The 15,098-nt window shown below is 57.2% G+C and overlaps 1 protein-coding gene across 1 annotated transcript; it reads right to left on the reverse strand.

Annotated features, from left to right (window-relative positions):
• Positions 1-745: 745 nt before the first annotated feature.
• Positions 746-11,705, reverse strand: LOC123355256. The gene is made up of 12 exons (XM_044997533.1): positions 11,556-11,705; positions 10,272-10,840; positions 9,748-9,875; positions 8,755-8,877; positions 8,374-8,453; positions 7,844-7,949; positions 7,540-7,635; positions 6,723-6,827; positions 6,008-6,143; positions 5,658-5,752; positions 5,358-5,510; positions 746-4,623 (listed from the first exon to the last, which is right to left on the reverse strand). The coding sequence occupies exons 2-12, from the start codon at positions 10,837-10,839 to the stop codon at positions 4,039-4,041; spliced, it is 2,175 nt and encodes a 724-aa protein (XP_044853468.1). The 5' UTR covers position 10,840; positions 11,556-11,705; the 3' UTR covers positions 746-4,038.
• Between the last annotated feature and the right edge of the window lie 3,393 nt (positions 11,706-15,098).

Here is a 15,098-nt window from a genome sequence, read left to right on the forward strand (position 1 = left end):
TAGCAAAAAAGGCTAATGGCACATTGGGCTGCATTAGTAGGAGCATTGCCAGCAGATCGAGGGAAGTGATTATTCTCCTCTATTTGGCACTGGTGAGGCCACATCTGGAGTACAGAAAGGATGTGGACAAATTGGAGAGAGTCTAGCAGAGGGCAACAAAAATGATTAGGGGGCTGGGGCATATGACTTACAAACAGAGGCTGAAGGAACTGGGGTTATTTAGTTTGCAGAAGAGAAGAGTGAGGGGGATTTGATAGCAGCCTTCAACTACCTGAAGGGTGGTTCCAAAGAGGATGGAGCTCTGCTGTTCTCAGTGGTAGCAGATGACAGAACAAGGACCAATGGTCTCAAGTTGCAGTGGGGGAGGTCTAGGTTGGATATTAGGAAACACTATTTCACTAGGAGGGTGGTGAAGCACAGGAATGGGTTCCCTAGGGAGGTTTTTAAGGCCCGGCGTGACAAAGCCCTGGCTGGGATGATTTAGTCGGGGATTGGTCCTGCTTTGAGCAGGGGGTTGGACTAGATGACCTCCTGAGATCCCTTCCAACCCTGATATTCTATGATTCTATTCCTTCGGTGATGTACATTGCTGGTGTCTCTTCCTTGTTAGTATCATTGCTGAACAAGAAGGATGCAATCACCTGGTCTTTTTAGCTTTTAATAACCCTATTATAAAATTCCTGGGATTATTGTTTATATATCTATACACCCAAGTGTCAGAGGAAAGAGAGAATCTTAGCTGAGAGCTGCTGCTTTCTCAGGCTGCGGGTTTCTCAATCATCTTTGTTTTAAAAAAAGCTTTTTCATGAACGCCAGTGCAGGCAGCTGCAGAGCCTGCAGCATGGAGCTGAACAAACTGGAGTTGAGCTGGGAAGCTGTGAGAGGGAGGTTTCTCTCCCCGCTGCTCTGGCTTGGAGAAATGTTGTTGTCCAGCTAGATTTTTCCCAGTGGATCCATTAAGGGAAAGCAAAATACCTCTCTCGGGTCAGAAACAGCAGGCCCAGTAGCCTTTCCACCACAACAAGCATGAGATTTTATCCTCGGTTAGGTTGTGATCTGATACTGAGTGGGGTGTCCCCTCTCTCTTCACCCACTCCATCTGTGCACACCACCACCAAATGGGGAGTCAGGATTCCTGGGTCTGTCAGGGCCTTTCCTGCATGATCTCGGGCAAGTGGCTGAGGCTGGAGAAAGCAGGGCCAGCGATATAACCCTGCTGTGCCGGTTGCTCTGCTCCACACTCCTGGCCTCCTTGTCTGAAGACATTTCCCCTTTAGTTCAAATCCACTGGCCTTGATCTGCCTGTTGCCCCTGCCAGTTCTGCTCTGGTGCCACTCCACTAACTCCATTAACTGCACTGGATTTTCTCCTGAGTTACACCATTGTGAAAGGATCAGCCCCGTTCCATTAAACCAGGCCCCTGCCACCTCTGCCTCTGCTCTCCTCTGCGTGGCATGTAGGCCCCATCCTCCAAGGTATTTAGGCACCTAACTCCTATTGGTTTAACTGGGAGTTAGGCACCAGCTACCTCTGAGGCTCTGTCCAAAAGTCCCTTGCCTAGAACAGAGTCCACCTCTGCCTAAGCTGACTGCGGCAGAGCCTATTACAGTCGCTGAAGGGACTGAGGCCCCCAGGTTCCTCATGATCAGGTCTGTCTTCAAAACAGGAATCGATTCCTCTCGCCCGCCTGTGCATTGCTGGCCCAGCTTGGAGCTCAGCCCCCCCTGCAATCCTGCCGCTCCCCGTGTCTGCGGCTCTGGGAGAAGCGACTTTCAGCTCGCAGGGGCTCTGCTTCCCAGCAAGGGCTGGGGCTAAGGAGCGGAAGGCAGGCTCTTATCTCGGCCGAGTGGCTCTCAGCAGGCCCTTCCTTGACTGGCTGCTGGCCTGCGCAGCCGTTCTGGCCTACTCTAGCCCCTCTCACATGGGGGTGGGGCAGCCACCCCACCACACCCTCCCCCTTAAGAATGCTCACGGGGGGGGAAGGGGGACCCTATCACCCCAGCTTCCCTCACAGCTGGGCCCACAGGGCATCCCTTTCCTCTCGCAGACCCTCCACAGTCTGGAGCAACCTGCTCCGCACCTCTAGGGTCTGGGTTCCCACTGTAGACCGCCCTGGTCCTACGGGGGTTCCTACTTGTGTTTGGGTTCCCACATTGGCTCTCCTGGCTCCTATGTGGGTCCCCTCATTTCAGTGGGGCCTCTCTGCCCCAGCCCCTTTCTCTCTAGGGTCCTCGGTCTTCACCATCCCTTCCGTGGGTGGGGTCTCAGACCGAACCCTTGTCTCAGACACCCCCACTTTCTGCCTCAGGGGGCAGTGCCTCCTTAAATGTCCCCCTTTGTGGCAGTGGAAGCACTTTCTGGGTCTTCCCCCTGCCATGTCCCTACTCCTGCTTGTTTGGGCCCTGGCCCTTCCTTCTCTTCAGGTGCCCCGGCTCCCCTCAGAGCCAACAAGCAGGGGGAGCCTTTTCTGGGTGGGGCCTCTCTGCCCCCTCCCAGGAGGGACACTCCCTCCTGTAGCGTCCCCGTCACCTACAGGCGAAGCAGTTCAGAGTTCCCAGCCCTGGCCTCTCGCCCTTGGGGCCAGATCTCGTTTGGCCTGGGTGCCGACCCCCGCAGCAGCCAGAACAACTCCCTCTGCTGCTCGGCGAGCTGAGCCACCCAGGCCCTCCAATAGAAGGCTCTTTTCTCCACCATTTTCTCTCAGTCTCTCAATGTGGCACAATCTGCCTAGTCCTCGCTCTTGCCCCTAGTATCAGGGCGGACCGCCTGTGCCTGCATTCTCCACCACGTGTGACGGGGTTGGAGCTCATCACCACGGCGCCTCCCGCTGGGCGCTCTGGTAATTAGCTCAGTCTATGGGAAGCGCGCTCTGCTGGCGGTGTCCTGTCCATCTCTTGTCCTCCCTTGGCGTCTGGACCCGCGTTGCTCCCCATTTGACGGTGTCCTTCTTCAGGCCACTGCTCTCTGGCAGTGCCCCTTAGTCCATGCTCACCCCCTTCCGGAGGGATTACCAACAGTCCTTGCATCTGCCTCAGTGGCCAACCACAGCCCCCAAAGTCTAACCCATTGTCTCAAGGACTCGTTGGAAGTTGTCTAGGCCACCGCGTGGCCTGGTGCAGTACAAGAGGGAAGGGGGGCGACCCACGCCTGCCCACTACTCTGGGTACCAACCCAGGGACCCTCTAGTGGGAGCCTCCTTGCTCTCCTTCTCTCCCCTTGTCCAACTGTCCCTGGGCCACTTCCCCTCCGGCCCCTCGCACCCTCTAGGCCTTTTCTATCAGAGTCTGCAGTCTGGCAGGTCTGGGGCCGGAGCTCTACTATGCTCCCCATGAGTCTGCCCAGCACTGCTCTGTCCGAGGTGCCAGTCTCCTGCTCTGGAGAAAGACCTTCCTCCATGAAGATCTGGGACAGACTGCCTGCTGTGCTCCTGGGCAGCCATTATATAGGGCCTAGCCTAGCCCTGATTGGCTGGCTTTAATCTCGGCCCCGATTAGCTCTCAGTAGGCCCTTCTCTGATTGGCTGCCAGCCTGCACAGCCGCTCTGGCCTACTCAAGCACCCTCTTGCATGGGCATGGGGCAGTCACCGCACCACAGTAGTCAACTGTCGTTACCAGGCTGCGGCCTGGGCTGCAGGGCCGGCTCCAGGCACCAGCGGAGCCAGCACGTGCCTGGGGAGGCACATGCTAAGGGGCGGCAATCCGGCCATTCCTGGGGCAGCAGAGTCCGGGCAGCTTCAGCAGTTCGGGCGGCGGCAGTCCGAGCCGCCTTTTTGTTTTTCCTTGTGGTGGTAAAAATGGTAGAGCCGGCCCTGCTGGGCTGGGGTCGCTCAAGTGGTCAGCCCCCCAGCACAGTCTACCAGAGTGGCTCCGGCCTGGGCAGAGCCCAAGCAGCCCACAAACAACCAGTCTTCAAGGACGGGCTCTGGCTTGGGTGGAACCAGGCAGCCAGTGAGCAAACAGTCTTGACAGGGCTGGCTCTAGCCTGGGCGGGGCTAAAGCCTCCTTGCACCGTGTAGGGGGTCAGCCACTCGGCCCACCCTACTCCACCGTGTCCCAGCCCAAGGTCCTGGCAGGGGCAGGATTGGCTGCCTCTGCGTCGGCGGGGATCCTGCCGCAACACGCCGACTGAGCCGCACTGGGCTCTGCAGCCGGCTGCTCCGGGGCTGCCCCTGGGCTACTTCCTGCCTCCCCAGGGTTTGGTACCCGCAGCCTCCAGGCCTCTTCCGACTCCTTGGAGTAAACTGCAGCGAGGACTCCGGGCCAGTCCTCGTCCACGCCTGGGGATCCTCTCAGGGCCTTTGGAGAACAGGCTGAGCGTCCTCCTGTCTTGCAGGCTCTCCCCCCACTGTGCAGCACGGCCGGTCTTTTATACTTCCGGCCACGCCCCGGTCCTGACGGTGAGGGGGGCGGGGCAATATAGGCTCCACCCTCCAAGGGGCGTGTAGGGGGTCTCTCGCTCTCCCACTCGGAGGGAGACCACTCAGTCTGACTACACTCCTCGTTTACAGGGAGCGGGAGTAGCTGGTGGCCTCGGAGGCAGAGCTCCTGCACCGCCTCAGGCACTTGGTGCAAGTTGTGGATGATGTGCAGTTGTTGCGTCACCTTATAAGTGACCTCCTCCTGCTGCAAGGGAACGAGGACCCGTCAGAGACTCAGACACCCCTGCGGAATCGGGGGATTAAGGGCACCTGGGACCAGCAGCATTTCCACCCAGCACCCACCCACCTCTGGGGGATGGAGTCCCCTTCCTGACCCCCAGAATAGAGTCTTGTTGCCCTTTCTAGTGACCTCCAGTGCCAACTCCCCTGCTTGTAGGGTGAGCTCCTGCCACCTTCCCCCCAGTGCCCCTGACAGCTGTTCCACCTCCAATCCACGGCTCAAGTTCTCAGACCCCTCTCCTCCACTCCCACCCAGGTTGGACAGGGAGGGGGCTCTAGTGGTGGGCGGGGGGGGGGGGGGAGGGATTCTGGCAGCAGTGAAGTGGGATGTGGAGAGGTTGAGATCTTTCCCCAAGTCATCCCAGCCACTAATGCTGAAGCCGCAGGATGGCAGCCCTGGGGGTGGCTCGTGTGACAGGAGAGGCTGGCAGAAGGCTGCTGCCCTTCCCAAGAACATAAGTCCGTGATGAGGCAATACTTGTCATTCATTAGCCTTGCTAACGAGCTGGGCTGGAGCTGCTCCGGGGACAAGCTGGCTCCCTCCTGCTCATGGAGGTGAATTCATCTCCCTTCCCAGTAGCACCTGCTCTCGCTCTCATTCCCCACCAGTCGCCTTGCTGCCAGGCCGGCCAATGGCCGGAGGATGGGAATGAGGCCTGGGCCCCGCCCCAATCTCCGGAGTCTAATGCAGCTGCTCACCTTGTCCCCCAGCAGCTGCTGGGCTTGCCCCAGGAGGGAGTAAGTGAGGAGCAGCCCAGCCTGGCTGACACGCAGCCGGGGGTTGTGCATGGCCAGCACTGCCGTCCGCAGGAAGAAGCGTCTCTGCCCCTCCGAGAATAACTTTCCAAAGACCTGAAACCAAACGGACGTGAGGCTTCAGCAAATTGCCCAGAAGCAGGCTCCAAATCCTGCACTAGAACGGCAGCTCGGTCCAGTGGCTCCAGGAGGCAGCCACCCGCACTGCCCGAGCTGTGCCATGCCCTGGCAGAGCGGCCTTACCTCCCCGACCCTGGCTGTGTTTTTATAGCCGAGGAGCCTGCTGTCCTGGTGCCAGTCCCGGAGCCACAGCTCTTCGGCCTCGTGGATGGTCAGGTCTGGGAAAGAGAGAGACACACACACATTTGTCATTCTGGTTGCAGGGCTTGTGTCCTTCCAATCCCATTGGTGGCTGCACAGTGGGCAGAGTCCTCGCTGTGTGCCCGGCCCAACAGAATTGCAGGGGCTGGGGTAGAACACAGAAAGAGAGAGAGAGACTCGTCCTCCAGCCGGGGTCACTCGGAGACAAATTGGCTGGGGGGGTCCCAGTCTCACTTGTCTAGCGGGGGCCATTTCCCAGCTGGGTTCCTTACCCCTCTGGTGCAGCAACAGTTGGTAGAGCCGGAAAACCCCCTCCCTGGCCTGCCGGCTGATGTCCTTGTCTGGGTCACCGATGGACAGAGCCAGCTGTGCCACATGGTGACCCATCTCGGGGAATTCGGCTGAGTTCTAATGGACAGAAGAGGGAGAGGGGACTCCATCAGCATTTTCCTGTCAGCTCCCAGTCCCCGCCTGGGCCAGGACTCCTTCCCCTCAGCCCCTCGGCAGGAGATGCTAGAGCACAGGAGCTAGAGCTAGACTCTTAATTTTCTCTGCCCGCAAGCAAGCCTGGAGCACAGGGATGGGGGCAGGGCCCTCCGTGAGGATTTGCTTCCCCAGCTGCTCCAGGATGACAGGAAGGCATGAACCTGGAGCATGCTCCCCTTAAAAGCGAGAGTCGCCACTTCACCATAGGGTGACCAGATGTCCCGATTTTATAGGGACAGTCCCGATTTTTGGGTCTTTTTCTTATATAGGCTCCTATTACCCCCCACGCCCTGTCCCAATTTTTCACACTTGCTGTCTGGTCACCCTGCTTCACCAGGACAAGAAGAACTTGACTCAAGCCAGGCTCATTCTCTGCTCTGACTCTGCCTCCCCAAGAGGAACACTCCTAACCCACAGCCCCTGCAGCAGCAGATCCTACAGCCCTTTGGAGCCAGCCCACCCCCGCCTGGAGTCAGGAAGCTGGGGTCAGAGGCCACTTACGTCAAAGTCAGGGAGGGTGATGATGGAGGTGAGCAGGGTCGCGCTGCTCCTAATGGCCCTGGCTCTCTCGCTCGACACCCTGGACACCATCCAGTAGTTAATGTGCTGTGGGGAAAGGAGGCAGCTCAGGATGAATGGGCGGGTGCATGTGTTGTGCTAATGAGCCCCTCCCCACCCCCGGGGGGGGCTGAGACATTGTATGCGGGTGGAATATCTGATTCATTGATCGCAGAGCTTTAGAAGGGGATTGTTTCCCCCAGGACAATGCTTGTATCCTGCAGGTCACAACTTGTCATTGTCTCTCTAGATTGGGACAATGCTCAGTGGCGGGGCTGGTCCCATCCTCCCTGAACTCCTGATTCCTGAACAGCTCACCAGGAAGGAGACAGACCCCTCAGCCCTCCCTGGCTCTCAAGTCCTTGGTTGGGTGAAGGGACTGAGCGGGAGCACAATCCCCCCAGGAATCTCGGGGCCCGTCAGAGACAAGGGCTGATTCTCTGGGGCCCTCCTGTTTCCCTAGGAACGAGCCTGTGACTCTTCTCTGAGGACCATCTTCTGGATCTCACAGGAGGGCTTCAGACTCTCACTCCCCAAGCCAGCCAGGGGCCCCCTGGTTAGTGCTCAACAGAACCAGGCAGAGCTCTGGCTTGAAGTCCCAGCTCCTTCCTCTGTCCTTCAAGGAGGAAGGGCCTGACACTGCATTGCACTGACTGCCCTGAGCAAGGACGCCCCACTGGGGGCGCAGCTAGGAGGACAGACTGCAAAATGGATGGAAGAGTTAAGGTAAAATTGCCCCCACCCCTCTCATCGGGCTCACCTCCAAGATGTAGTGGAGCTTGTTGGTATCTGGGGACTTTGCCAGCAGGTTCCCCAGCATGGCGTCCAGGAGGTCTGGCATGACCCTATGCAGATCCTGCAAAGCAAGGGAGAGCCATGGGTCAGACTTAGGGAAAGTGGGGCTATACCTGTCACAAGATGGGAAGAGGGGTCTCTGGGAAGCACTGGTGAGACCCCCAAACACATATCCTGGCCTCTCTCATTCTCATCCCACTGCAGGCAATTAGCAAGGATTCGTGGCAGGATGAGAGCTGGCTCCTCAATCCATGATTTAGCTGATCTACCTGGACTTGGGTGGTGTCCGTCCGCGTGTCCAGGGTGAAAACGGCATGGAGGGCAGCTCGGAGGAGGTGGGTCTCCAGCTCCGGCTCCAAGGCAGGTGTCATGGTGCTGGCAAGAGAGAGGAGCCGGTATTAGACTGTGCAGTGCGGGGGTGGGACTGGCACCGACACGGACGTGAAACTGCAGGGAAATAGGCAGAGGCTGGCGAGAATGGAAACTGAGGCACCGAACCAGGGAACGATAAGGCCAAGGTTTCCCAGACAGGCAGTGGCAGGGCAGGAATGGCGCCTGTTCCCTGAACCCTGCTGCCCCTCCTGTATCTGATCCTGGCAGTCAGCCTCTCCCCAAACCCATTGCAATGTTACTGGAGTGAAAAGGACAGAGCAGCCAGGAGAGGGAGTGACCCTTCCTGCCACCTCTGCCAGAGGAGCCACCCTTGGGAGGTGACCTGGGAGTGGGAGGGGCAGTGACTCCCAGCCATGGGCCTGAGCAGCACCGGGGTTAAGGGAACCGGGCAAGAGGGTCTCGGTACCTGAGGTTGGCCACAGCGATCAGGCAGTTGGCCAGGACGGCGCCGGGCGGAGAGTCATCAGGAAGCTCCTCAATGAGCTCCTGGGAGAGACAAAGGAGACAAAGGAGCATGTGAGATTTGGGCCTCACTGACACTTCCCAAGGAGGAGATTACACAGCCAGGGCCCCACACAACCAGCAGTGTCCCCCCAGCTGCCTCCCGCTCCTCCGATTCCTGCCCACTAGTTCTCCCGTCTCTTCTCCCCAATCTGCAGCCCCAGCAATCCCTGCCCTCAGCTGCCCCTCCACCACCAGCCATTCCCCAACCATCGGCCCAGGGAGACCCTTGCCCCTCCCGTGTCTCTGTCCACCCTCCAGCTGCCGGGCACCGTGTCTCACTCACCACAATCCTCTCCACCACAGCTGCCTTGCAGCAGCGCGGCTCCAATGTGTCCTGCCCTCTCTGCTGTGCAGCGAGACACGCGGGGTGGATGGCGTGCAGGAACACGAGCTGCTGCGCCTCGTCCTGCGCCCACCAGGAGTGGGGTTAGGGGAGAGAGAGCCAGTTAGCCAGGGACCTCCCTGCCCCAGCCACACCAGCTGCAGGACTTAGGCCTGAATGGGGGATAGTGGGGACCCGCCTAGTGTCCAAATCACCCACGACTCCTGCACAAGCAGGGTCAGGAACTGGGACAGTGCCTGTGGGGAGAGGAGACCCCGGCCGGTGTGTGACAAAAACCCCCAGCTTGGGGGTCCCAGATCATGGAGGAGAAAGGTCCCCATTAAGGGTGGTGGCTCATGAGGGCCAAGACCCTCTGCAGGGTGTTGGGAGTCCTGCACTTAGGACGGAAGAATCACTCTTACAGACTAGAGACTGAGCGGCTAGGCAGCAGTTCTGCAGAAAAGGACCTGGGGGTTACAGTGGACAAGAAGCTGGATATGAGTCAACAGTGTGCCCTTGTTGCCAAGAAGGCGAACGGCATTTTGGGCTGTATAAGTAGGGGCATTGCCAGCAGATCGAGGGACGTGATCATTCCCCTCTATTCAACATTGGTGAGGCCTCATCTGGAGTAGTGTGTCTAGTTTTGGGCCTCCCACTACAAGAAGGATGTGGAAAAACTGGAAAGAGTCCAGCAGAGGGCAACAAACATGATTTATGAGGAGAAGCTGAGGGAACTGGGCTTGTTTAGTCTGCAGAAGAGAAGAATGAGGGTGGATTTGATAGCTGCTTTCGACTACCTGAAAGATGATTTAGTTGGGAATTTGTCCTGCTTTGAGCAGGGGGTTGGACTAGATACCTCCTGAGGTCCCTTCCAACCCTGAGATTCTATGATTCTATGTTGCTGGGAAGGAGCAGGACAATCTCGGTTCCAGCACAGCTGGGGAATGTTTGTACCTTTTCTCGGCCCTGGAGCTGCTCTCGGATGTTTTTGAGAGCAGCCTCCTCTGTTACCACGTCAACCCATTCCTCCTCCTCCTCCTCCTCCTCCTGCTCCTGCTCGTCCTCAGAGGCCCTGGCGGACCCTGCACCAGGGAGAGAAGGGGACAGGGTGACTCCTGCTGCCACTCGGGGGAAGGACAGGGGCATGGTGGGACAATGTGCCCCCTTCCCACCTCTGGGACATAGGGCAGCTTGGGCCCCACACTCCCCCCCCTCAGTGATGTCGTCAGCCCCCAGCTTCTTCAGGAGCCCATAGCAAAGAGACCCCCCCTCAGTCCTGGACTCCCTGGGAGGTGCCTCCCCCCACCCAATGGAGCAGCAAGGACCAATGTGGCAGCATCTAGTGTCAGTGGGGTTCACGTGGCTCAGGCCAGACCCCTGGGCTCGGGACCCGCCCCCAGAGCACTGCTCGAGGGCCTGGGCCCAGGGTGTTCACAGCCCCCTCCTCACCCCTCCCTGAGCCCAGCCTGGCTCCTCACCTTGAACGAAGCAGAAGCGTCCATCAGCCAAGCTGCTGTCTGAGTCGCAGGCGCTGCTGCTGTCCCATGGGGAGCGGGCCGAGTTGCTGTCCGAGTCGCAGGCGCTGCTGCTGTCCCATGGGGAGCGGGCCGAGCTGCTGGGGCTGGGAGAGGGATCCTCCACCTCCTGCCCTGGGAAGGCTGGAAGGTCCCCACTGACAAGGCAGGGCGATGCCTCCTGATGGAAATCAGGGCTGGGCTCCTGGGGCCGCTGCTGCCCACATAACAAGCCCCGGAGCCACCCTGCCCGGTTGCGCTCCTGGGCTGGGTCCCGCCTGCCCAGCCGCATCCTGGACCAGTTCCATTTTGGCCTGGCCGGTGCCTCTCCCACCTCGGCGCCTGCGCCGGGAGCAGGTTTCCTCTTCCAGAAGGCTGGGAACTTCCACCTTCTGGTCCGGCCGGGAGCTCCTTCCCCGCCAGCGGGGACAGAGGGGCCGCTCTGCTCCTGGGGAAGATGGCAGCTGCTCCCCTCAGGCTCTGGGGCCACCTTCAGAGCCTTCTTCCTGAACATCCTCAGGAGCCCGGCCATCCTGGAACCGAGCGGGGAGCAGGCGTGAGTCTGGGGTCAAGGCAGCCTCTCACTAACCAGCCTGTTTGGTCCCTCTCCATCCCTGCCCCAGCCAGAGCAGCTCCTCCTCCCCCCACAGGGGTGCAGGGAGTGCAGGCTACACACACTGGCAGGAGTTCATTGCATGACCTGCTCCCCCTCAGCGCTCCCCCTCCTCATCCCTGGGGCTGCAAGAACCGGGGAGTCTCGTCCTTTTCGAGCACTGGGGTCAGTCACAAAGACCATCAGTCACTTTGGACAAGCAGCTCCCTCCTGCCAGCCCAGGCCACACTCCCCCACCCCCACCCCCCACCCAGGCTAGAGAAGGAAGAGAACCCAGGAGTCCGGACTTCTCCTGGGAAACCATCCCCCCTTCAAAGTCCCTCGGCATAGGAAGGCCAGGGCCCCCTCGGTTCCCATTGATTTCCATGCTCAGCAGCTCACTGGGTCTGGCCCAGCTCAGAGACTCTCGGCCAGGGGAACAGTCTCCCACAAGGGAAGGGCTGGGAGCCCCATTGCTGGGACCTTTCCAAGCACAGTGGAGACGGCTCTGGAGAAGCCCCTCCCCGGTCTGAGAGCGAGAGGCTCCTGGGGGCTGTTTGCAAATCCAATCTCCTTTGGGAGAGATTCTCTCCCCCTCTTTCTGCCTCTCCCCGGACAGACAGGGGACACCACCGGGGAACCCTCATGCCACTCACTTGCTCAGGTGACGGAGCGATGGATGGAGGATGTTCAGGGTCGTCCCTCGCCCTTCTCCTCACTCCCCAAGCCCAAGGCAGGCTGGAGGGGGGGGGGTGACCTGAGGAGTAACCCTGCCCAGCCAGCAGGCAGGGTGATGGCACTGGGCGATCGGCTGGCTGTGAAAACAAGAGTCTGTCTTATTGCCAAGGGACGGAGAAACTCGGCCAGCAGCAGGGGGTGCAGAACATCACCCTAGTGCGGGGGTGACAGCGCCTCCGGATCCTGACATCCCAGCACTTTACACACCTTCCTGGAGCCTCCCAACCCCCCTGGGCTGTCGGGACTGCGCCCCCAACCCTACTGATGAGAAACAGGCCTGGGGAGGGGAAGCTACTGGCTCAGGGTCACAGCAAGGGTCAGAAGTAGGGATGGGACCCAGCAGTCCTTCTCTCCAGGCCCCTTCGCTAACCACTGCTGCACACTCCCTCCCACAGCTGGCAGTTACAAGCAGCCCTCATTGCCGCTCCCCCTGCCTTTGAGAGGGAGTGTGCTCCGCTGGAGTGACCGGGCCAGGGGACTGGGAGTCAGGACTCCTGGGTTCCATTGCTGGGTTTCCTATTGGTTCCACAGCTGGTTGTTTTCCTTTTCCTGGGGACTCTGGGCAAGTTGCTCCCACCTCTAGGGCTCTGTCCCCAGCAGTCAAAGGGGGATTTAATACTGGAAAGTGCTGGGAGAATCCCCCAGCCAAAGCTGCTCTGACAGCGCCAAGCAGCATCTGAGCATTCCAGGGCGGAGCGCACGGCCCAGGAGGAGGAGGGTTTGGCTCTGGGGTTTCACTTCAGCCCAGTCTAGAGAGAGGGGCCCAGCCATGGAGTGTGGCTCAAGAAGACCAATTCTCCAATTTGTTACGGGCGTTTTGAATTCCAATCCTGTGCTCCAAAGTGCTTGGTGTCAGTTGCACATTTTAGCAGCGTGCTCTCCACTCCATCTTCCAAATGATTCATGAAAATATTGAATAGTACCAGACCCCAGACTGATCCCTGCTGGACCCACTAGGTGCACCTTCTCCCTTGGACAGCCAGACATGGAGAAGGGCTCTTGGAGTCTGGGCTTTCAAACCAGCTCTGCACCCACATTACACTGATTGCATCTAGCCCGCATTTCCCTCGTTTGCTTGTGAGAATGTCCTGCGGGACTGTGTCAAAAGCCTTAGTACAGGCTCCCTTCTTATGACCCTTTGACCGCACTCCTGTCCCTGTTCTTTTATTAGTTGTCCCCCGAAACAGTGGGTTTCTGAGGTCCTGTAGATCCTCCCCTTAGGCTGGGGGAAGGGATCCTTTAGCATTGGGCGGGCTTCCGCCCGCCTGGTTCCCAGAAACCCAATAGATACAGGCAAAGAACCCCAGGTACCTAAAAGACAGGGACTCACATCCCTGAATGGGCTTTAAAAAAGGCAGTGGTTAAAAAGTTTGGCCCTGACCATTTCTTGTTTCCACAGACTAGACATGGCATTGAAACCATTTCTGTCAGAAAATCCCATTGAGACTAAACCAGTTTGTGTCTCGAAATCATAACAAGTGGGAGGAAAGTTCTTTGCAAAAGGATTTTGTTGCAAAACAAAAGCATCTTCTGTTTGTCACCGTGTGTTAAATTGTCTCGTCGCACACAAAGAGGAGACACTTAGATCAAAAAATTAGATAAGATGCTTCAGTCTGAGCTAAGTAGTTGCTGCTCGTAATTTCAAAATAAAAAAATACAAAGAAAATAGACTATTTCAGCTATTCTTGTTATATCCTTGGGGGCAGCCGGTTTAGGAAGAAATCACTTGAGGCCAGAGAGCAGACAGCTAACAAAACTACCATTTTATTTACAGACACAGAGCTCACCCAACCGGCCGAAGCTGGCTGGGCTATCCCCTAATAATCTAACTCAGTTGCCATAGGAACAAAAACTATGACAATCAAATACACAGCAATTCTATTATGTCATAATCTGCTCTGGGTAAACGTGATAGGACACCTCATATTATGTGCTACTCCTAGTGACACTCTTCAGAGGATCCCCCTCCTCCACCCACCGTGAGGTAGGTAGGAGCAGATCATTATTATCCCTACTTGAAAGTGGCAGAAGCTAAGGCTGAGAAAGGAGAATTGACTTGTCTTAGGTCACACAGCCAGTCAGTGGCAGAGTTAGGAATAGGACCCAAGAGCCCTGATTTTCAAACTAACCATCAGATCTTGAATTTCATACATTGAATGACCTGAATAAAGTGCTCTCAGATGAGCTCCAGACCAACAACAGTGCACAGGAATTATTCAGCAAGTATTTTAGGAGAACTGCAATGTTAGAGAGAATCATGAACTGCTCAGAGACAACTGATGTAGAGAAGCAGCAAAATTAATCAAACATAGAACTGGTTACGACTTATTTACTTGGTCTTAAAAGAGAACAACAAGGACCTGAGTCTCCTCCCTGTCAATAACCCCCTGCTCAGCCAATCAGGGTAGAGACTGAGGATGGGAGACTGAGAGTTCTCCCCAGAGACCCCAAAGGATGGCCCAGGTCACTGGTGGGGATCACTGCCCGAGCACTATTTCAGCCCCACAGTTTTGGGTGGACCTCCCACAATGGGAGCTGGAGGGCACTCCCCTGGAACACACACACACACACACACACACACACACACACACGACAAAAGAAGCACGAGATGAAGAGAAAGGAGGGAGGGAGGGAGGAAAAGGTGAAACAAAAACAACAAGGACAAACTCTAATGTCCCCAGTGATTCATAGGGACAAAATCCCTGGTGCAGAATAAAATTCTGCCTCCTTAAACTCGTGTTTTCCATGCCTAGAATTCAACTGTCACCAGATGGATCAGACTGAACAGGTTTCAGACCTCAAGGAGGCTCTTACCTTCTAAACAGGGACGGCTGTTTTCTAGAAAAATCACTACAGGGAAGGAGAAAACTGGAAAGAGGTTCCTCCTGGCGCTCCCGTACGTGAACCCGAATGCTCTTTCAGTCCTCAAAGAGAGACCTCGAGAAGGAGACTCGCTGAAGCCAAGCCACAGGAGTCTCTGAGGTTTCCCTGGCCCCTCGCCCCTGTCCTGCCTGGCTGATGTCAGCATCTCTCTGTGAGGTCTCCACCTCCTCACCACCTTTGACCAATAGTCTGAGGTCCTGCAAAAGGCCTTTGAGATGTCACTGCCACACCCCTTGCTGTGCCAATGCCCTGCCCCTGGCCAGGCACTTTGGAGGTTTGAGCTACTCCCTGTGGATCACCCCACTCAAGGAATGTTCATTCTAGGAAGCAAGCCGGCTAGACAGGAAAACATTAGACGCTGCTCCTAATGTTCCACTTCAATTTTTCAGAAATTAGTAGACTTGATGGCCATTAGAGCATCTAATCTGACCCCCTGCATATCACAGGCCTCCTGTATGACATAATAGCTACTTTTGGGGCAAACACATTCCAGAAAGGCATCTAGTCTTCATGAAATGACATCAGGAGATGGCGAATCCATCACTTTCCTTGGTAGCTTGTTCCTGTGGTGAATCATC

The sequence above is a fragment of the Mauremys mutica genome, chromosome 23 (genome assembly GCF_020497125.1).
Source record: "Mauremys mutica isolate MM-2020 ecotype Southern chromosome 23, ASM2049712v1, whole genome shotgun sequence".
In the NCBI taxonomy this organism is placed as follows: Eukaryota; Metazoa; Chordata; order Testudines; family Geoemydidae; genus Mauremys; species Mauremys mutica.

Coding starts and splice junctions, on each gene's coding strand:
- LOC123355256 (XM_044997533.1), bottom strand. CDS start 10,839: ATGGCCGGGCTCCTGAGGATGTTCAGGAAGAAGGCTCTGAAGGTGGCC. Junction 8,878..9,747: donor AGCTCCAGGGCCGAGAAAAG/GTACAAACATTC, acceptor TGGTGGGCGCAG/GACGAGGCGCAGCAGCTCGT. Junction 8,454..8,754: donor CTGTGGTGGAGAGGATTGTG/GTGAGTGAGACA, acceptor TGTCTCTCCCAG/GAGCTCATTGAGGAGCTTCC.